Raw genomic sequence first — 16,171 nt, forward strand, 5'->3', positions numbered from 1 at the left:
CTGTTGTGAAAATGAGTGTGTCTCATGCAGCTTCTGTCTACTTTTTTTGCTTCACAAATGTTTTGATAGCTGTAGTAGTATTACCCATACATTATCATACCCTAACTCAATGATTATGTGTGTGTGTTGTGTTTTTCTTGTAGTGTCTATCTTTGAGCTTTGGAAGTTGTTGGTATTTTCTGTAACGTAATTTATGATCATTTTTTAAACAGCTTCCACTAACAGTAGAAAACACTTCAAAATATTTTATAGGGTAGAAATTAGGTCCTGTGAAACTTCTGGAGAATCTCATGGGTTTATCTTGTGAGATTCCCATATAAACTTAACAGAAAAGTTAAGAACCTTGGTGAATGGCTTTATATCAGAGCTGCTCAAATGGGTCAGCCTCTCCTATGCTCATGGGGAAACGTGCAGCCATCTGACAGCCTGTGGAAAAAAACAAAGGGCAGTTTTTAAAGTGAAGATGCTTATGCTATGCTTTCACTAGTTGCTTCATTTCTCCTCACATGGAGATTCTTCTGCTCCTACCACTCAGAGAAAATGGTAATGTTTATTACAAGAGCAGTGGTTTTATTGTGCATGTTTGTAATCAACTCATCAAGTGTCTTATTTTAGTCTCGGTCCATACAGAACATGATGCTCTGCAACTGCCAGTAATCCACGTTTTCAGCTCTAGTAGCAGAAGTTGGGTACAATAGGCTGAAATGCTTCAGCTCTCATGATAAACTACATGCCTGTCGCAGTGGGGCTGCATCATAGAACTTCCACTTGCTTAGTTTGCTTTTTCAGGATAACTTCTTCCTCAGTTTAAAAAAGCCAAACCCAACAGCTGGAATGTCCAGCTCACAGGTTCCATATGAACAGTGTGCCTGCTTGGACCTGCTGGGGGAAGAAACTCATCAGGGCTGTGTAGTAAAGAATATGGGGCAGCAGTGGGATGTACATGCCAGAAGAGGGAACGTGAGGCAGGGAAGAGGCTCCTGTGCTGAGGACAGGTCCTCAGCACAGGAGCCACTCAGTCCTTGCCACTTTCACAAAACTCCTCTTGAGGTTTTTGGAGCTGCCCTCTAATTGCATCTGGGTGTACTGGGTGTTTAGCTCTGAGATCACAAGCTGAGAGGAGAAGGACATCAGCTGGTCTCTAAGGGACACAATGCAAGCAAGCAGAAAGATTCAAGCATTGCAAGATTGAAGGATCAGCTGCTCTCCAAAGCATCTTCAAATAGATACCATATTATTAGACATCATCAGTTTTAGCATAAGGGAGGATGTGTGTTCATGGTGTGGCTATTGAGGCTGTTGCAGTGCCTGTGCTGTGGGGCATATCTGTGAAAAGAAGTTGGTTTATTAGTTGTGACGCATTCTGATCCCTGAGGAAATGCACTGTTGGGTGTGCAGCATAGCCTTTCAGTCCAGGTTGTAGGAACCAAGGTGTAGCATCATGGTCAGAGGGATGAAGTAATAAAATGCCAACCAGCTGCTCATGAAGCATCTGCTGAGAGAGGCAGGAGGCTCTCTGGGGACTGTAGGAAGTGAGTGAGCAATTTAAGACTCTACTGCAATGCATGTGCAGAGCCAGGCCAAATTCAAGCTCTACAATCATCTACAAGACCGGTGTTCCCTAACCTTTGAGTTTGCTTGTATTAATTACTGTGCAGAGTGCTTGATTGTCACGTGCTGTAAACAAGCAGTTGTGAGCAGGTGAAGTGGCTGTTACTGAAAATACTGGAATCTTTTCATTTTTGACATTAATTGGTCTGCCAGGTCTTAGTGCTGAATTCCAGTCACATGTAATGGTTGCAACTGACTGATGATTGTGCAGATACTTTCACTTAGAATAGGAACATCCTTTTTTCTAGATACTTTTTGTTTATAGTAAAAGGTTTAGGTATACTGCTTTCTCTTCTGCAGGCCTAATTCTAAACAAAGAAAAGATCATTCAAAATATTTGTAGAGGACAAAATAGCAATACAATACTGCTCTTTCACTGTTCACTTTCACACGTCTAAGATTTGGGCCTAATGCTGGAGGTCCCAGTGCCGACAGCTCTCTTCCCATAGATAATCTGTTCCGTGATAATCAGAGAAAATACCACTGGATTTGGACAGGCAGAAATAAATCACAGAAATTCTTTCAGCTTTTATGTACAATATAGTTCAGATTGCCTGGAGCCCATGCTAGCATTTTTTCTAATAAGAGAGAAACACAGTAGAAGACAACTCTGGAATAATTCCAGAAGTAGTATGGTTACTTCTGGAAAAAAAAAAAAAAAAAAAAAGGAGGTACTTAATTGGGATTACATCCTCTCCTCCTCTCTCTGTAGTGGGGAATGTCTGAGTTGAGGAAGTGAGGACTATTGTAATTGTTCTCTGCATTTGTCATCCCTTGGAGTTAACTGCCATGGTGGAGTTAAATAGACCAAAGCTGCAAAATGCCATTGCAGTAGGCTCCTTTACACTGGGAAAATAGTGTGTAACATTTCTTTGGACTTCTCTGACTATACAAAACTTATCAGATCTATAATTACAAGTGTGTGGCTGAACCAGTGTAAATTTCTATTTTAGGTGAGTGCTTAGGCTGAGTAAAGCAATAGAATTTAAAAGAAAAATTTGCCACAGGAGCAAAAATCCACAGCAGTCATGGACTTGATGACAGTATGAATTTTGGCTGGGTATATAAGTTCTCAGCATTTTGTGACTCATAAAAAGAAATTTAAAATATTGTCTTTTAAAGATTTTATTAAAAAGAAGAAGCAGACTTTTTTCCTGCTGCTTAGACAGTGAAGGTTTGGGTTTTTGAGCTCAGATGTAGTATTCCGTTATTTTACCTGTTACAGCAAGAGAAGCATCCTCAAACTGAGGAGTTTTGGAAAAGCTATGGGTTTCTGAAGGAAACTGTGTTTTATTTTTAGCTGTGTGATTAATACTGATTTGAAGTCTTGCCTGTGTTATTTTTTCGGGATTATATTCTAAAAGACAACATTCAATTCTATCTAATTTTTCCCCAGTTGTGAAAAGCCAGTGCACATTTCCAGTATGGACTTAAAGTTGCTGGCTTGTAACTTATCTTTCTTGATGACTTCTCATTTTGTGGTTTATAAAAATAATGGTACTAAAATGTTCATTAGCTTTAGTTCCTAATATTTTACTATGTTTTAGTAAAATACTTTATGAATGCATTTCATGAACATGTTCCAAAAAGGTATCTCTTTCTTAGAGAAAGAGATAGGGTTAGGGAGAGAAGATTTTTTTTTTAATAATGTTTCTTAATGGTAGTTAATTGCCTTCACTTTTACAAGCATTGTTCCAGTTTGTTATTGATGTTATTTTCCTGGCTTTAGCATCCAGCTACAGTCTTTCATCACAACTTAATCTTTGGGTTGGAGTTCTTCAATAATGTCTACTTTCCCTTTGTTACTCTAATTACAGCACCTTTGGAAGCACTACTTCTCCTTTTATTTATTGACCCTTCATGGTAACCTCTCTTTTTGACAATTTAAATAATTAATTTCTTTAAGCTTCTTGTTGGCGTTTTCTACTCTTGAATAATTTTTACAGCTTTTACTGACCTTTGATTTTTCAGCTACATTTAAGCAGTGAGATGTAGGCATTGCAATTCTGTGGAGTACTTCATTGTTGGTGGTCTTTATATATGGAGCAGAAACTGTTTTCCATGTATTCCTCTTAATCCTTCCCTAACATGACCGTGGTTGTGAGATTAGTGCCTTTTGCTGCAGTGTCCGATTGGTTACAGCTGTTTAGGGATTTATCTGTTCTGGCCCTCACACCCCTCATAGAAGGTCCTGCCTGATAGACTTCAGTTGTACAGCTGGAAGACTTGGTCCATGTTGTTTTGAAGACTGAGGTGTTATTCTTCAGAGCCAGTAGCTGAGGGGTAAGATGAGCAATAACTCCACTGGATAGTTTTGTCTCTCTGCCACAGTGAAGTCAGAAAAAAAAAATCTATGCTTGTCTCTGTGTGATAAAGCGAATGTCTGAGAGAGTTGGAAGGTCTCGTGTGATTAGATTTTAAAGTACTGGTTTTATTCTAGAATTAATTTGAGAATATTTTGCATTGTGTAGATAATACTGTTGTAAATGCTGTGGGATGTGCACCAAAGGATCGTAAAACTCATCCAATAAAAAGTACCAAAGCATTTTGCAGTGTTCAAAGCCTGGCCAGCCATGCTTTCTGCTGGAGAATATCAGGTGTTTTGCACTTGCAAGTTGTTGGCTTTAAATTCTCCTAATCAATGCCTAGCGTGGAAAATTAGCTAACGCTCTTAACTCCAGTGTGGTACTTGCTGTGAGGGAGGGTGCTATGTATTTGAAGGCTTTGGTGGAATAATGCCTCAGTCTCCTGTACTCAGCAAGTTCCTTTTTCTTTCTGAGCAGGATACAAGGGAGCTTCCAGAAGTCAGCCAAGATGAATATGGTGAAGAGGATCATGGGCCGGCCCCGGCAGGAAGAATGCAGCCCCCAGGACAATGCACTGGGCCTAATGCATCTGCGGCGCCTCTTCACGGAGCTCTGTCATCCTCCACGGCACATGACCCAGAAAGAGCAGGAAGAAAAACTTTACATGATGTTACCTGTGTTCAACAGGGTAAGCCAGGCAATTTGCAAGAAATGTTTTCTTTATTTGAATTGTTTGCTCGTATTTTGTATTCCCAAGACCTTTTGGTTCTAGCACAACAGGTTTTCTCCTATTGGCATCCTTTCAATTTTCCCCTTATCCTCAACACAGTTGTGTTAGGGGATGAACTTACCTTTGGAGATTTCCTTTTCTTATCACTTTTTCCTCAAGTGCAATCCACAGATGCATGTAGACTGACAGCTTTTCTGCAGTGCTATCTGCTATTACAGTCATCTGATTTCCAACATAAACTTCGCAAGCAAGTTTATACCCACTTTTTTTTGTGTGGCAGCACCGTCCTTGAGTCTAAATAGCTCTTCTCCCTTCTTTGCATTTATTGTACTGATGCATATTTAGAGGTAGCAATCATAATATGTCCTGTCAACTTGTTTTTTCTAGGCTACATGAGCTGAACAATTTTTATTTCTCATGTGTTCTTATCACCCTTATAGGCCATTTTCTATGTATTGAGTCTGAATCTCCCTTCATGGACAAGGGAGATTTTGACCAAGCAATCTGTGGGGAATGTATAATAGCCACTTTTACTGTGGCATTCGTATTTCACTATTCCCTTGTACTTAGGTGCTGTCATCTTATTGCAAAGCTCCCATGCCTTCTTGGTGATTTCTCATGGGCAGCTCCTTGCAGCACTGATACCTTCTTCCTCACAGCACAGCTAAACTCCTACTCTCTTCTCAACTAGCTAACCCACTCTTTTATAGCACTCATCCTCATTGGACATAGCTGTGGCCTGTTCCTAATCTTTGGTGATTAGTACAGCTGCAACTCCTCAGGGGTGTGATTACCTTCTGCAGTATTTTCTTACATTCTATCCCCCCATAATTCCCCCTTTTCCTTTAATTACAAAGTTGCAGCATCTCTGGAAAGATATATTTGAGTAAATTGATATTATAACATATTCACACATCTCACTTAGGACTAATGGTATACAAATGTTCAGACAACACGTCACAGTAAGAACATACGTTTCTAAGTTCTGATTTATTTTTCCTTTTCACAGTCTAGAACATCATCCTAAGGCTTTTCATAAACTAATGTTCTGTTTACGATCTTTTGCAGGGCCCTTTGCAAAAGATAGTAAACCCAGTACAAACACTTTTTGTATAATTTCTATTTAACTTTGGAATGTGTCTGTGCCCTGACCTTGATTCATTACACAAACTTACATTACATATTATCAGAAACTCTTATACTTACACTTCTAGGATATTGAAAATATAAATAGTTGTACAACTTTATAAGGCAACTCACAAGAACAAGGTAAAGGCTATATAATAGGATAGTAGCAAATCAACAGTTACACAATTTTATCAATAGCTATATGACTTGAACAACATTGATCTAGTATCTGTCGAGCATACTTATGCTTATGGAATATAAACTTTTACACTTACGCCTAATCAAAGATTAATAGTTGCAATTCACAAACAAAATGCACGTTTCATCAGCAAACAAATACACCATACTGAGTGGTAGAGCTACTCTGTCTTCAGCTCCAACTGCTGCTTTAATAAGTCTCTTCTTCCTTTTACAGTTTTTTGTTGTATTAGTTGGCCACTGCAAGCCTCTCTTGCCCTGCTTTGTTTTCCATGTAGATGAAACAAACTGTTCTCCACCTGATGTGTTATTTCCCATTGCGTCCCCAGCGGCTCACCTGTACTCCAGGTGTCGAAATCTGTCAGGTCCAGACCAGCATACTCTGCTGCTCTCAGTGCTTTGCTCCATCTCCGACTGCACCTCACCCTACAGCCCAATCCCAAATCACATCAGGTTACTGTGGAGATGGCCACTATACAATTTTAGAAGGCTTCTCTTACATGTTGTCTGTGCAGCTCTGACTCTGCCTCTCAGAGGTCCGTGTTGCTTTTATTCCAGTGCTCATGTAACAGCAACTTAGCAAACCTCCCTCCATACTCCTTGGGGGCCATGCTATTGCTGACGCACCAGCTGCTGCTGTGGCCATGCCATTTGCCACTTGTATCACGCAGCTTGTGTCCTGCTGCACACACTGCCATTCTGAGGGAACCCGGCACCGTCCTGGGTCCCCGCCGGACTGCAGCCGTACCTTGGCACAGGGGTGCAGGGCTGGCTCCAACGTGCTAAATGAGTAAAGTGTGTAGCATCTACCCCTCATATCCAGCACCCTTCTTCTTGGGAGTGCTGTCTCATACGTTGTCCAGACTTCTAGGCTCTGAGGTCTGCCTGCACTTCTTTCAGGCTCCGGTCTGCCTGGCTATAAATCATCTGGATTTTTAGGCTCCCAGGCTCTTGGTCCGCCTGCTCAGCTCCTAAGCTCCACCATCTTATTGCTCTTAGGTCTGCCGTCATCTTTCTGCATTACCTTGGGATCACATTGATTAATATTTAAGTCCTTTTTCGCAAGACACCACAGGATCATCTCCTTATTGCTCTCTCTACAGTTCTCTACCCAGATGACCATGAGACCATGTCAGAGTCACATCAGGGTCATCAACTGCTCTCATCTTATTGGAAAGTTCCTATACCTTCTCAGTGATTTCTCATGAGTAGCTCCTTATAGCACTGACTCCCTCTTCCTCACAGCACGGCAAGCAAATTCCAACTCTCTTCTCAACCAGCTAACCCACTCTTTTACAGCACTCATCCTCACTGGACACAATTGTGGCCTGTTAAGGGCAGGCCTGTTCCTAATCTTTGGTGATTAGTACAGCTGCAACTCCTCAGGGGTGAGACTACCTTCTGCACTATCTTTATTTTATCTTTATTTTCTTACATTCTATCTCCCCTCACTTAGGCACTGAGATTTTTGAAGTAGAACTCTGGCAACTGTCACTGGAATTAAGAGGAACTAAATCCTCCTGATGTCTTGTATCAGTCAGTTACCCCACCAGGTTATTGTGAGTAATAATTTTGATGGTAGTTTTTGGGGTCGTGAAAGACCAGTAGGTACACATCTAGCTTTCTGGTTTTTTCCCCATTGTGTGCTCTTACTCTTTACTTCTTGGGTGATACATTTGTGCATGTATATGCTAGCTCAGAGAACTGGAATAATCCAAAAACTAAAAGGATGTTTTGTTGAAAGTATGGCTTATAAAGGTGTTAGACAGTGAGCTGCTTGCATGCTTGTGCTGGTTTTGCTGGGATAGAGTTAATTTTCTTTATAGTAGCTAGTGTGGGCTGTGTTTTGGATTTGTGCTGGAAATAATGCTGACAGTATGGGGATATTTTAGTTATTGCTGAGCAGTGCTTTCTCAGAGGCAAGGCCTTTCTGCTCCTCACCCCACTCCACCAGTGAAGAGGCTGAGAGTGCAAATTGACCTGGGAGGAGACTCAGTGACCCCATCCGACCCAGTGGATATCCCCCACATATGATGTCAGGCTCAGCATAAAACAGCGACAAGAAGGAGAGGGAGCTGGAGGGGCCCATGGAAAGCAGTGAATGAATTCCTTGTTTTGCTTTGCTTGCTTGTGTGGCTTTTTCTTTCCCTGTTAAACTGTCTTTATCTCAACTCCTGAGTTTTCTACCTTTTACCTTGCTGTTTCTCTGCCCTATTCCACCTGAGAGCCATGGGCCGGTGTGATGCTTAGCTGCCTGTTGATGTTAAACTACAACAGTGCTGTGTAGAAAAATTAATCCTAGTCAAGACATAGTTTTACTAGGATTTTCAGTCTACTAGGTAGTGTGCTTTAGTGGATGGATCATTTGAATGCCATTCTGGTGCCCTAGGTCATATTTCTGCTGGTAGCCTGTTGTGTGAGTTTGGGAGAAGTAAGCTCAGTTTATATGCCTCCTCTTTAATTTATCTTCTTAGATTATATGCCTTTTAGTTATGGACTTTCTTGATTTGTTTTTGCAGATTAGCGCAGTAGAGTCCTAATCTTGCCTTGAGCCCGTGGAGGTTATTTTGATGCAGGTATGCTTAGAAATCTCCCTCTGGTGGTTGCATGAGGCTGATGCTTCTGGAAAATAGAATGCCCCCGCTTGAGCTTCTTCAGCACTTAACTCTGATGTGCAGGTGGAGAAGAATTTTTTCTTAGCCTTTGTGGTAACTACTGACAGAAGCATTATATCAATAGAAATTACAGAGGTGATATTACTGGGTTTAAGTAAAACTAGAGTGTATCAATGCGTGTATAGCAGTCTAAGGAAAGACTTCGATTAGACTTCTGAGGTGAAAACAAAAATCTAAGTTTTAATTTCTCCATTGTTTCTTCATTTTCTCTTTTTTTTCCTTAATACACATTCCCCCCCTCCCTTTACAACACTTGCTGGCTTTGTCCTAACTCTTAGCTTCTCCTCTGCACTCTACTGAAACCCAGTTGAAGTTACTTCATGTCTCTGCACCATATGTTCTAACTGTCCTTCATTCAGCTCATATGCTGAAGCATTCTGAAAACCAAATCAGTAGCCCCAAGTTTTCTTTTTACTTCATGAAAATCTTGTCAAAGTAATCTCAGGTACCATTTATATTCGTGAACAGATTGTTGGTTTCCATGGTTTCTATTTGTATGAATACGTCTTGGCTACTCTTTTCCTCAGTTTTGCCCTTTTTTGTAGTAGCTTTTCCTTTCCCAGGTTCCCCATGTCTCTATTCTTTTTCAGAATCTATATAGTTTTGTTTCTGGGCTCTTTTCTCTGAGTCCTAGGGACTCTTTTGTACCCTTCTTTACTGAAGTGAACTTGGTGCTGAGGGCACATTCTTACACATTTGTTTATCAGTCCTACTTCTGGCTGTTTTCTTCCTCTTTCCTCATTTTTCTCCCCCTCAGTTTCCTTGTTTAGTTTTAACATTTCTGTCCTCAAGCTCTACCTACTTTGAGCTTGTGAGCTTCTTGGGGCTGTCCTTCGTGCCACAAATACAGGCTTTTGCCAGATGTTGTCACTTCAGTTTTCAGTCTCTAAAATCTGGATCATAGCTTGAGGAAAGCAGGTGTTGTTTCTGCTCTTTCACTTTCTTGCAGACCTTGATAACTATTATCAGTCATCAGTGAACTGGGATAATGTAACCCAAACAAAACTGATTTTTCTTGATCAGTCAGATCTCATCCTATCTCTGTTATAGGGGGATTTTTTTTTCCCTGCATTTCATGTAAAGGCATTCTTCTTTTCCTGTATTCAAGAGGCTGAGCAGTTGTGATGCCATCTATTTCTACTTTTGCAGTTTACCTCTTTAGATTTCTGGTTAATGCCACCTTCTTCTTTTGATGTTCACATACAGAGTCTGCTGGGGCTTCCTCAGCTTATCTAGTTTTATGTCTTCTGGAGTGTCAACTCTGGTTGGTACAGGTTGTTTCGGAACAATCCTGCTAGCTTAGTAACGCTGTGACTGGAATAAAAAATAGTACAAGGAAAAAAAAATCTCATTTTCTAAAGAGTGTTGGAAGAGATTTTCAGTGGCAGATATGGTAAATCTTGCTTCACTCTAAAATTCTGACACAGCTTTTCTCTGAGAAGGGACACTTTTGCTGTCAGGAAACACTAAAACATTATTAGAAGTTCCTTTCTAAAATTTTTCTTGTTTCTCAAACTTAATCCTTAGCTGCAGAAGTTTTAAGTGATCAGTTAATAACTTTGATCAAATTCAGACTCTGAATCCATCCATCAGTTACTTTCCATGGTTATCTTTATTCTGTCGAAGATTTCGAAGTGTGAGTACTTTTCCTGTTACTGCCTTAAGCAAAGATTATGATGGTGTATTATAAAAGCATTTTCCGTTACAAGATTGAGATGTTTTTGTTAGGAGGAGAAACTCAAACAAATTGTGAAGTTCAGATCAAAACTTCTGTGCCTGCCTATATGTGTAGTCCAGAATGTCTCCTATACCTGAGTGGTGAGCTGTTGGAAGTGGGAGCTGCATGTGTTTGGCTGCAATCTGTGTGTGTGTGCACACAAAATGCAGCAAGGAGTCCTGGGAGAAGCATTATTTTTGCTGAGTGAGGAGATCTAGAGTGAAGAAGGTAACTCTGCTTCCCAGAGGCGTCCAAGTGGCCATTAGCTGGCACCCGGTTAAATACCCAGGAGAGACTTTCTTGCTTAGCCATGGGTTTGAATTTTTTCCTTTCATTAGAGGTATCTCAAGTTTTGGGGTTTCAGCTTCATTTCCTTTTTATTTTTTTATTTTGAGGATTACTAATCAGTGAATTCAGCAGAGCTAAAGCATTCTTAAGTTTGCTTTGTAGATAGAGCATGTCTCAAATCTGCTCTGGATAAAACCATCTTGCTAGTTCTGGTAACAAGTGGGTTTACAGACCACTTCTTTTTCTTCATTGTTCAGGGAGGCTTATGAAATGATGAATCACATAGTAATGAAAAGCTAAATTGGTGCATAATTAAGAAAAGATTGGCCCCGTGGAAGAGTACTCAAAAGGCTCCTTTTAGAGTTCAGTGAGTTTGTGGAAGCACTGCTCTACCAATGTGGTGGTAATGCTTGTGCAGTATGTGAGAAAAGTGGATAGAATGATGAAGACGCTGCTTTTGAATAAGTGGTACATTGTTACATTATCTTGAAAGAGCCTTGCATTTCCATATTAAAAAGACGATTTACTGCTAAAATGTGTAACATCCTGTTCTTGGTTTTTACCACTTTTAGTCTAAGGGTATATAAATATCCAATGGAGATGCTTATACTACATAGTGCAAACTTGGCTATGGGGCAGCTAATTCAAATCCGCTTGACCTCGGTTAACCTTTTACCATAACTTTGAGTTCTCTGCATTTCCTGGTAACTACTGACAAATCTGAGCAAGCTCAGGACAGGTAACAGGGCCAATAGTTTTTCCTCTTCACTTTGTCTGGATGAAGGAGCTTTAAACAATTAGTGACGACAAGATGCTAATGTGCATTCTGGTCTAGATAATCTTGCTTATGGCATGTAAGCGTGCAAACCTCAAGGCCCTCTTCCCTTCTTACAGCTTTGTGGAAGTTACGGGCTCTTGGATGAATTGGGAGCTGATTCAGACAACTGCAGAAGGAGGTCTTGTGAAATATTTAGGGAAACTTGGCTAGGCATGTTGTGTAGTCTGTAATTCAAATGAGAGGTGTTTTTCTTGGTGTGCAGAAAACAGTTGTCTGCCTGTAATGTCTGGTCTCCCATTTGCTTGCTTTAATGATAATGGTGGTTGATCTTTCCACTATGAGAAATACTTATGCCTTTGGTGAAAATTACTTTTATTTTGAGGAAACCGAGTGTTCTATTTCAATGTTGTATTTCTGGCTCCATTTCATCATGACTTTGCAATGCAAGTAGACAGGAGAAATATTTTTGGCTGTTTTGTGATGTGCCGGAGCAGCAGATACTAAGGGAGGTATGAAGTCAAACTTTGACAAAGGTTATTCTTTCCTTTTGCCTTTTAAGTCTCCTTCAGTGACTTAGGGGTTCCAAGGTTAGCTGGCACCACAATTACCTTGCATCCTTGTTGGCTGTAATAATGGATTTCACTAGATGTCCCTGGACTTGAGAATGACCTCAGCCAAGTATGTCAGCAGTTTAGCTGTAATAGGATAGCTGGGTCACCCAGAGAAAGGAGACAAGGGTGAAGCAGTTGTTGAGTCCAAATCAACTGTACTCCAAATCAACTGTTGAGTCCAAATCAACACATCCTCCTTCTGGGAGGCCAGTGTAACCTGTTAAACTTAGGTTTTGGTTGAAAAATACTGTCATCTTTTATGCTCATCAGGGACACTACTGAAGGTTACATAAATATCTATAAGGGAAAAAAATTTAAACATGCAGAGACTGTTCAGATGTTGAGCAGGCTATTCTGTTTCTTCAGCACTAACACAAGTGATGATACCATAACTGGGATCGTGTGCTTTGTTTGATAATGAATATCATGGGTTTATTGTGACCGTTTTAGTGCAAGTTTTACATTGGAAATGTGAATAAAGACTCAGATTTTTGTGCAGTCTTGAATGAAGAGTAAATTACTGCAGCAACTAGTTAATCCATTTTGAGATTGTGTTCCACAGCTTAGTGTAATACCACAGAGTTAACACATTTTCCCCTGTTATATGTGATCTAATACATTATTTAATAACAAAATCAATGCTTAATAATGAAGAATAAGTTACTAGAATTAAGTGACAATTAAAAAGAAAAAGCCTGCTGTTGTGTTCAGGGGGATCTCAAAAGAGGAGAGTAAGTCCTTGGGATATCAGCAACATGGGAGACTTACTGGTATTGTCAGTTTATTGAAGAAGGACATAACAGGGCAGTTCTAATTCTTAGTCCTTTTAAAACACTTTATACATGTCATTATATTTAGTAGATAGTAAAGAAGTAGTAGTTAGTAAAGGAGTTCATCTTAAAAACAGAAGTCTTGTTGGAGAATTTGTTCTGGTACCCCATTAAGTGTAATCTCAGTCTTTTGGGGTTCTGCAGGGTTTTCATCTTGCAAGAAAATTTTCAACTCTCTTTTCCCCTCCATTCATCAGATTTTACCTCCTTGAATGAGGTCTGAGTTCCAACCCTGAACATATCTTAGAGCATGCACTGTGCAAACCAGTGCAGTGATGAATGCTGCGGGATGTAAAGAAAAATTTGTAATCTCCATAGGAATACTTCTTCACAAAGGAACATGGTAGTGATCCTTGTAAACAGAATTATTTTAATGCATTTTTCTCTTGGTTTAGGTGTTTGGAAATGCTCCTCCAAGTACAATGACAGAGAAATTTTCTGACCTCCTGCAGTTTACTACTCAAGTGTCACGATTGATGGTGACTGAAATTCGACGGAGAGCATCAAATAAGTCCACAGGTATTGCATGGGGCACAAGGGTGGCCTTGCTCAAATCTGTGCATCGTGATTTTCAGATCAGTCAGAATACTAAGAGCTGCCATTCACAGCAAATGTGCAGGCTCAGAAAATGAATTTTTAGCAATGAAAATGTGTAGTCTTTTGTTCCTTTGTACTGAGGGAGAGAGGAGGAAGAGGTTAGAGGTTTCCTCCCTGGGTTACAGAGAAAGCTGATTTCCACAAAATTTCAACAGATGAGAGAGAGAGGTGTGAACTGAGTTCCATGACCTACTGAGAGAAGGAGGCCAAGAACATGCATGTGAAGAGCTGCTGTATCTTGCCTGAGGTGCCTGTTGGTGGTGTGTTGTGTCACTTGGATATGTTAACATTCCAATACTATGCATCTTAAATTAGCTGCTGGCCAGGAAGCTAGTAAGATGTGAAAATACAGCAAGTCTCACATTCAGACCAACAATGGCACCCCTAGAAAAATGTCAGTGGACTCCTCTAATTATTAAATGTCAGGCTGAGATTTGGTTCTGTTAACCCCTGAATGTATCAGAATCTGATGTTGTATTGGCAGTTGCGTAACTGAGGACAGTGCACCAAGAAGGCAGTTTCATTAGCTTTCTCTTAGACTTCCTTTCCTGAAGAGGAGTGCTTCCAAGAAGTATCAAGTCTTTGCCTATTAGATAATTTTAAGATCTATGCTGTGTTCTCAGTTTGGGTTTGGTGGTAAATGAGGACTGGAAAAGGCTCTGAAAATTATTGTGCAGGAAGTCAGGAGTCACAAACTGTGCCAATTACAATATATTTCCATTTTAAGTTGAGTGACTAACAGTGAAGCAGTGAAACATTCCAGATGGCTAAACAGATATCATAGATAAAACCTGCTCTCTGTGGGTAAACAGGTGCAAAATGTCTTTTCTTTGAGTATTAGGGGGAAATAAGTGTCCAACAACCATGCTGGCAGAACGGAGGTGTTCACTTGACCTTTTTTCCCAGGGAACATCTGTTACGCCTGCTAGTCAGTTAGATTCTGTGCAGAATAACCATTTTTGTGTGTTACTTCAGCCAAGCCATATCTCTGCTTATTTGCTCTGAGATAATCCACTTCTTAAAACCTTACAAGTCAGAGTTACATTTTTGTTGATGGTGGTGGTTTGGGGTATTTTTCATGTTTTCCACCCCACTTGGAAACTTGACCACAATGACTAAAAGGACAGTTTGGTGCTCTTCTAAGCTTGACTGTAATGAATACCAATGTTTCTGTTAAAACAGAAAGCAGTCATTTTTCCTGTGTTATCAGGATTGCTGTTACTCTGGTCAGTATACCTTTTTTAGACCTCAAGAAAGCCTCATGGGTCCATGTTGTGCAGTTGGATTGTGACTCTCTCGGTGGGACCAGTGAGTTGCAGTTTTCTCTTCAGAAATAACCAATTAACATGCTGTTAAAACTCAGTTTGTAGACTTCTGTGTTAAAGTGATTAGAGCTAGATACACACTTCCTGTGATGCTGATTTTAAAAAAATAGAAATTATTGGCTTTTTAGAATATGTTTTATGTTAAAGACCTCATACTGTGTCTGTGGATTGTGAAGACTCTTGCATAATTTTTTTTAGAACTTCCATTCTTTTTGTATCTCAAGCACAAAGATATAACATGTCTTAATAGTTGCTGACAGGTAATTATATCTCCTAACATGTTTTTTTAAAAGTAAAAAACTTCAGTAGCAGCAACATGCAGGAAATGTCTCTGGTAATATACAAGTGCAAATTCCTGATAGTGTGAAGTGCTCCATGTAAGTCAACAAAATAGCTGAGCCTGTGTTAGAGACAAGCTTTCCATACAATCAAAAGTCAACTTTTGATACTTAATGATGGGGAAGAAATTTTACAAGAACTTGATTTCTATAAATGTGTTGGCAGTATTTTACAATGGGGAATGTGTTATGGTTAAATCTTGCCTGTCAGTGTGTTGTGGTTGTTTGAGGTTTTGGGGGTTTTTTTGGGGTGGTTGTTTGGTTGGGGTTTTTTTTTGGTTGGTTGGTTTTTTTCCTTTGCTTTTTCTTTTTTTTTTTTTCTCCCTACTCCATCTGATAATGGAACACGGGGCAATTATTTTCATCAGGCCTTTGAATATTTATGCTAATAGCTATGTGAGTAATGCCTGCCATGGTGGAGGCATATCTCAGTTATTCTTGGCAGACTGTAGTAGTTTTCTCAGAACAGTGTTTTGTGATTCAGTAGTAACTGTGCCAGCACCCTGTCTTAAGTGGTCTCTGAACATTGCCATTGTAGTTGTGTTCAGCTACATTTCAACTGCTTTATTTCTCTGGTAGGGATAGTAAGAAAAATTAAGCAGCTACATCTGAGTTAAATTATCTTGCAGGTTTCAGTCTTTGCTTTACAACAGGGATGATTTTCTGGTGACAGCAGTAACTGTTTATGAGGATTAGTGAATAGTTTCCCTTGCCATGGACTGTCTAATCTGTTTAGAATATGGTGGGGTCGTGGTGAGATAGCTCTATATACTTGAGATTTTTAGCTGCCACATTTGTCACAAATAAGTCCAATTTTATGTCTGAATTTATCAAAATGTTGTGGTAGTACTATGTAAAATAGATGTTCAAACATCTATTTCTAATATAGTCTCAGTTCTGAGATGAACTTTTCTTTTGGGAGCAAGTGCATCTGGCTCAGAGCTGAAAAAGACTTCTGAAAAAAGAGACAGGCACAGCTGAAACTTGGTAGAACCAATGTGGCTACTAAATGGCTGCTTTGGCTGGAGAGGAAGCACAC

General features: G+C 39.9%; 1 protein-coding gene across 12 annotated transcripts in view; it reads left to right on the forward strand.

Moving 5' to 3' along the window:
• The window catches only part of WDFY3 (WD repeat and FYVE domain containing 3), a 159,688-nt gene that overhangs the window by 50,353 nt on the left and 93,164 nt on the right, over nucleotides 1–16,171 (forward strand). For 9 of the 12 annotated variants that reach the window (XR_009486147.1, XM_059843938.1, XM_059843939.1 and 6 more), the window contains 2 exons: nucleotides 4,395–4,605; nucleotides 13,268–13,391. Coding sequence is in view for 11 of the 12 variants with exons in the window: in XM_059843938.1 (XP_059699921.1) it covers nucleotides 4,426–4,605; nucleotides 13,268–13,391 (304 nt within the window). In the remaining variant the exon portion in view is untranslated. Of the gene's footprint in view, nucleotides 1–4,394; nucleotides 4,606–8,492; nucleotides 8,550–13,267; nucleotides 13,392–16,171 lie in introns of those variants that run through there. The other 3 variants (XM_059843936.1, XM_059843934.1, XM_059843937.1) reach the window with 2 other exon arrangements.

The sequence above is a fragment of the Haemorhous mexicanus genome, chromosome 4 (genome assembly GCF_027477595.1).
Source record: "Haemorhous mexicanus isolate bHaeMex1 chromosome 4, bHaeMex1.pri, whole genome shotgun sequence".
Classification (NCBI taxonomy): domain Eukaryota; kingdom Metazoa; phylum Chordata; class Aves; order Passeriformes; family Fringillidae; genus Haemorhous; species Haemorhous mexicanus.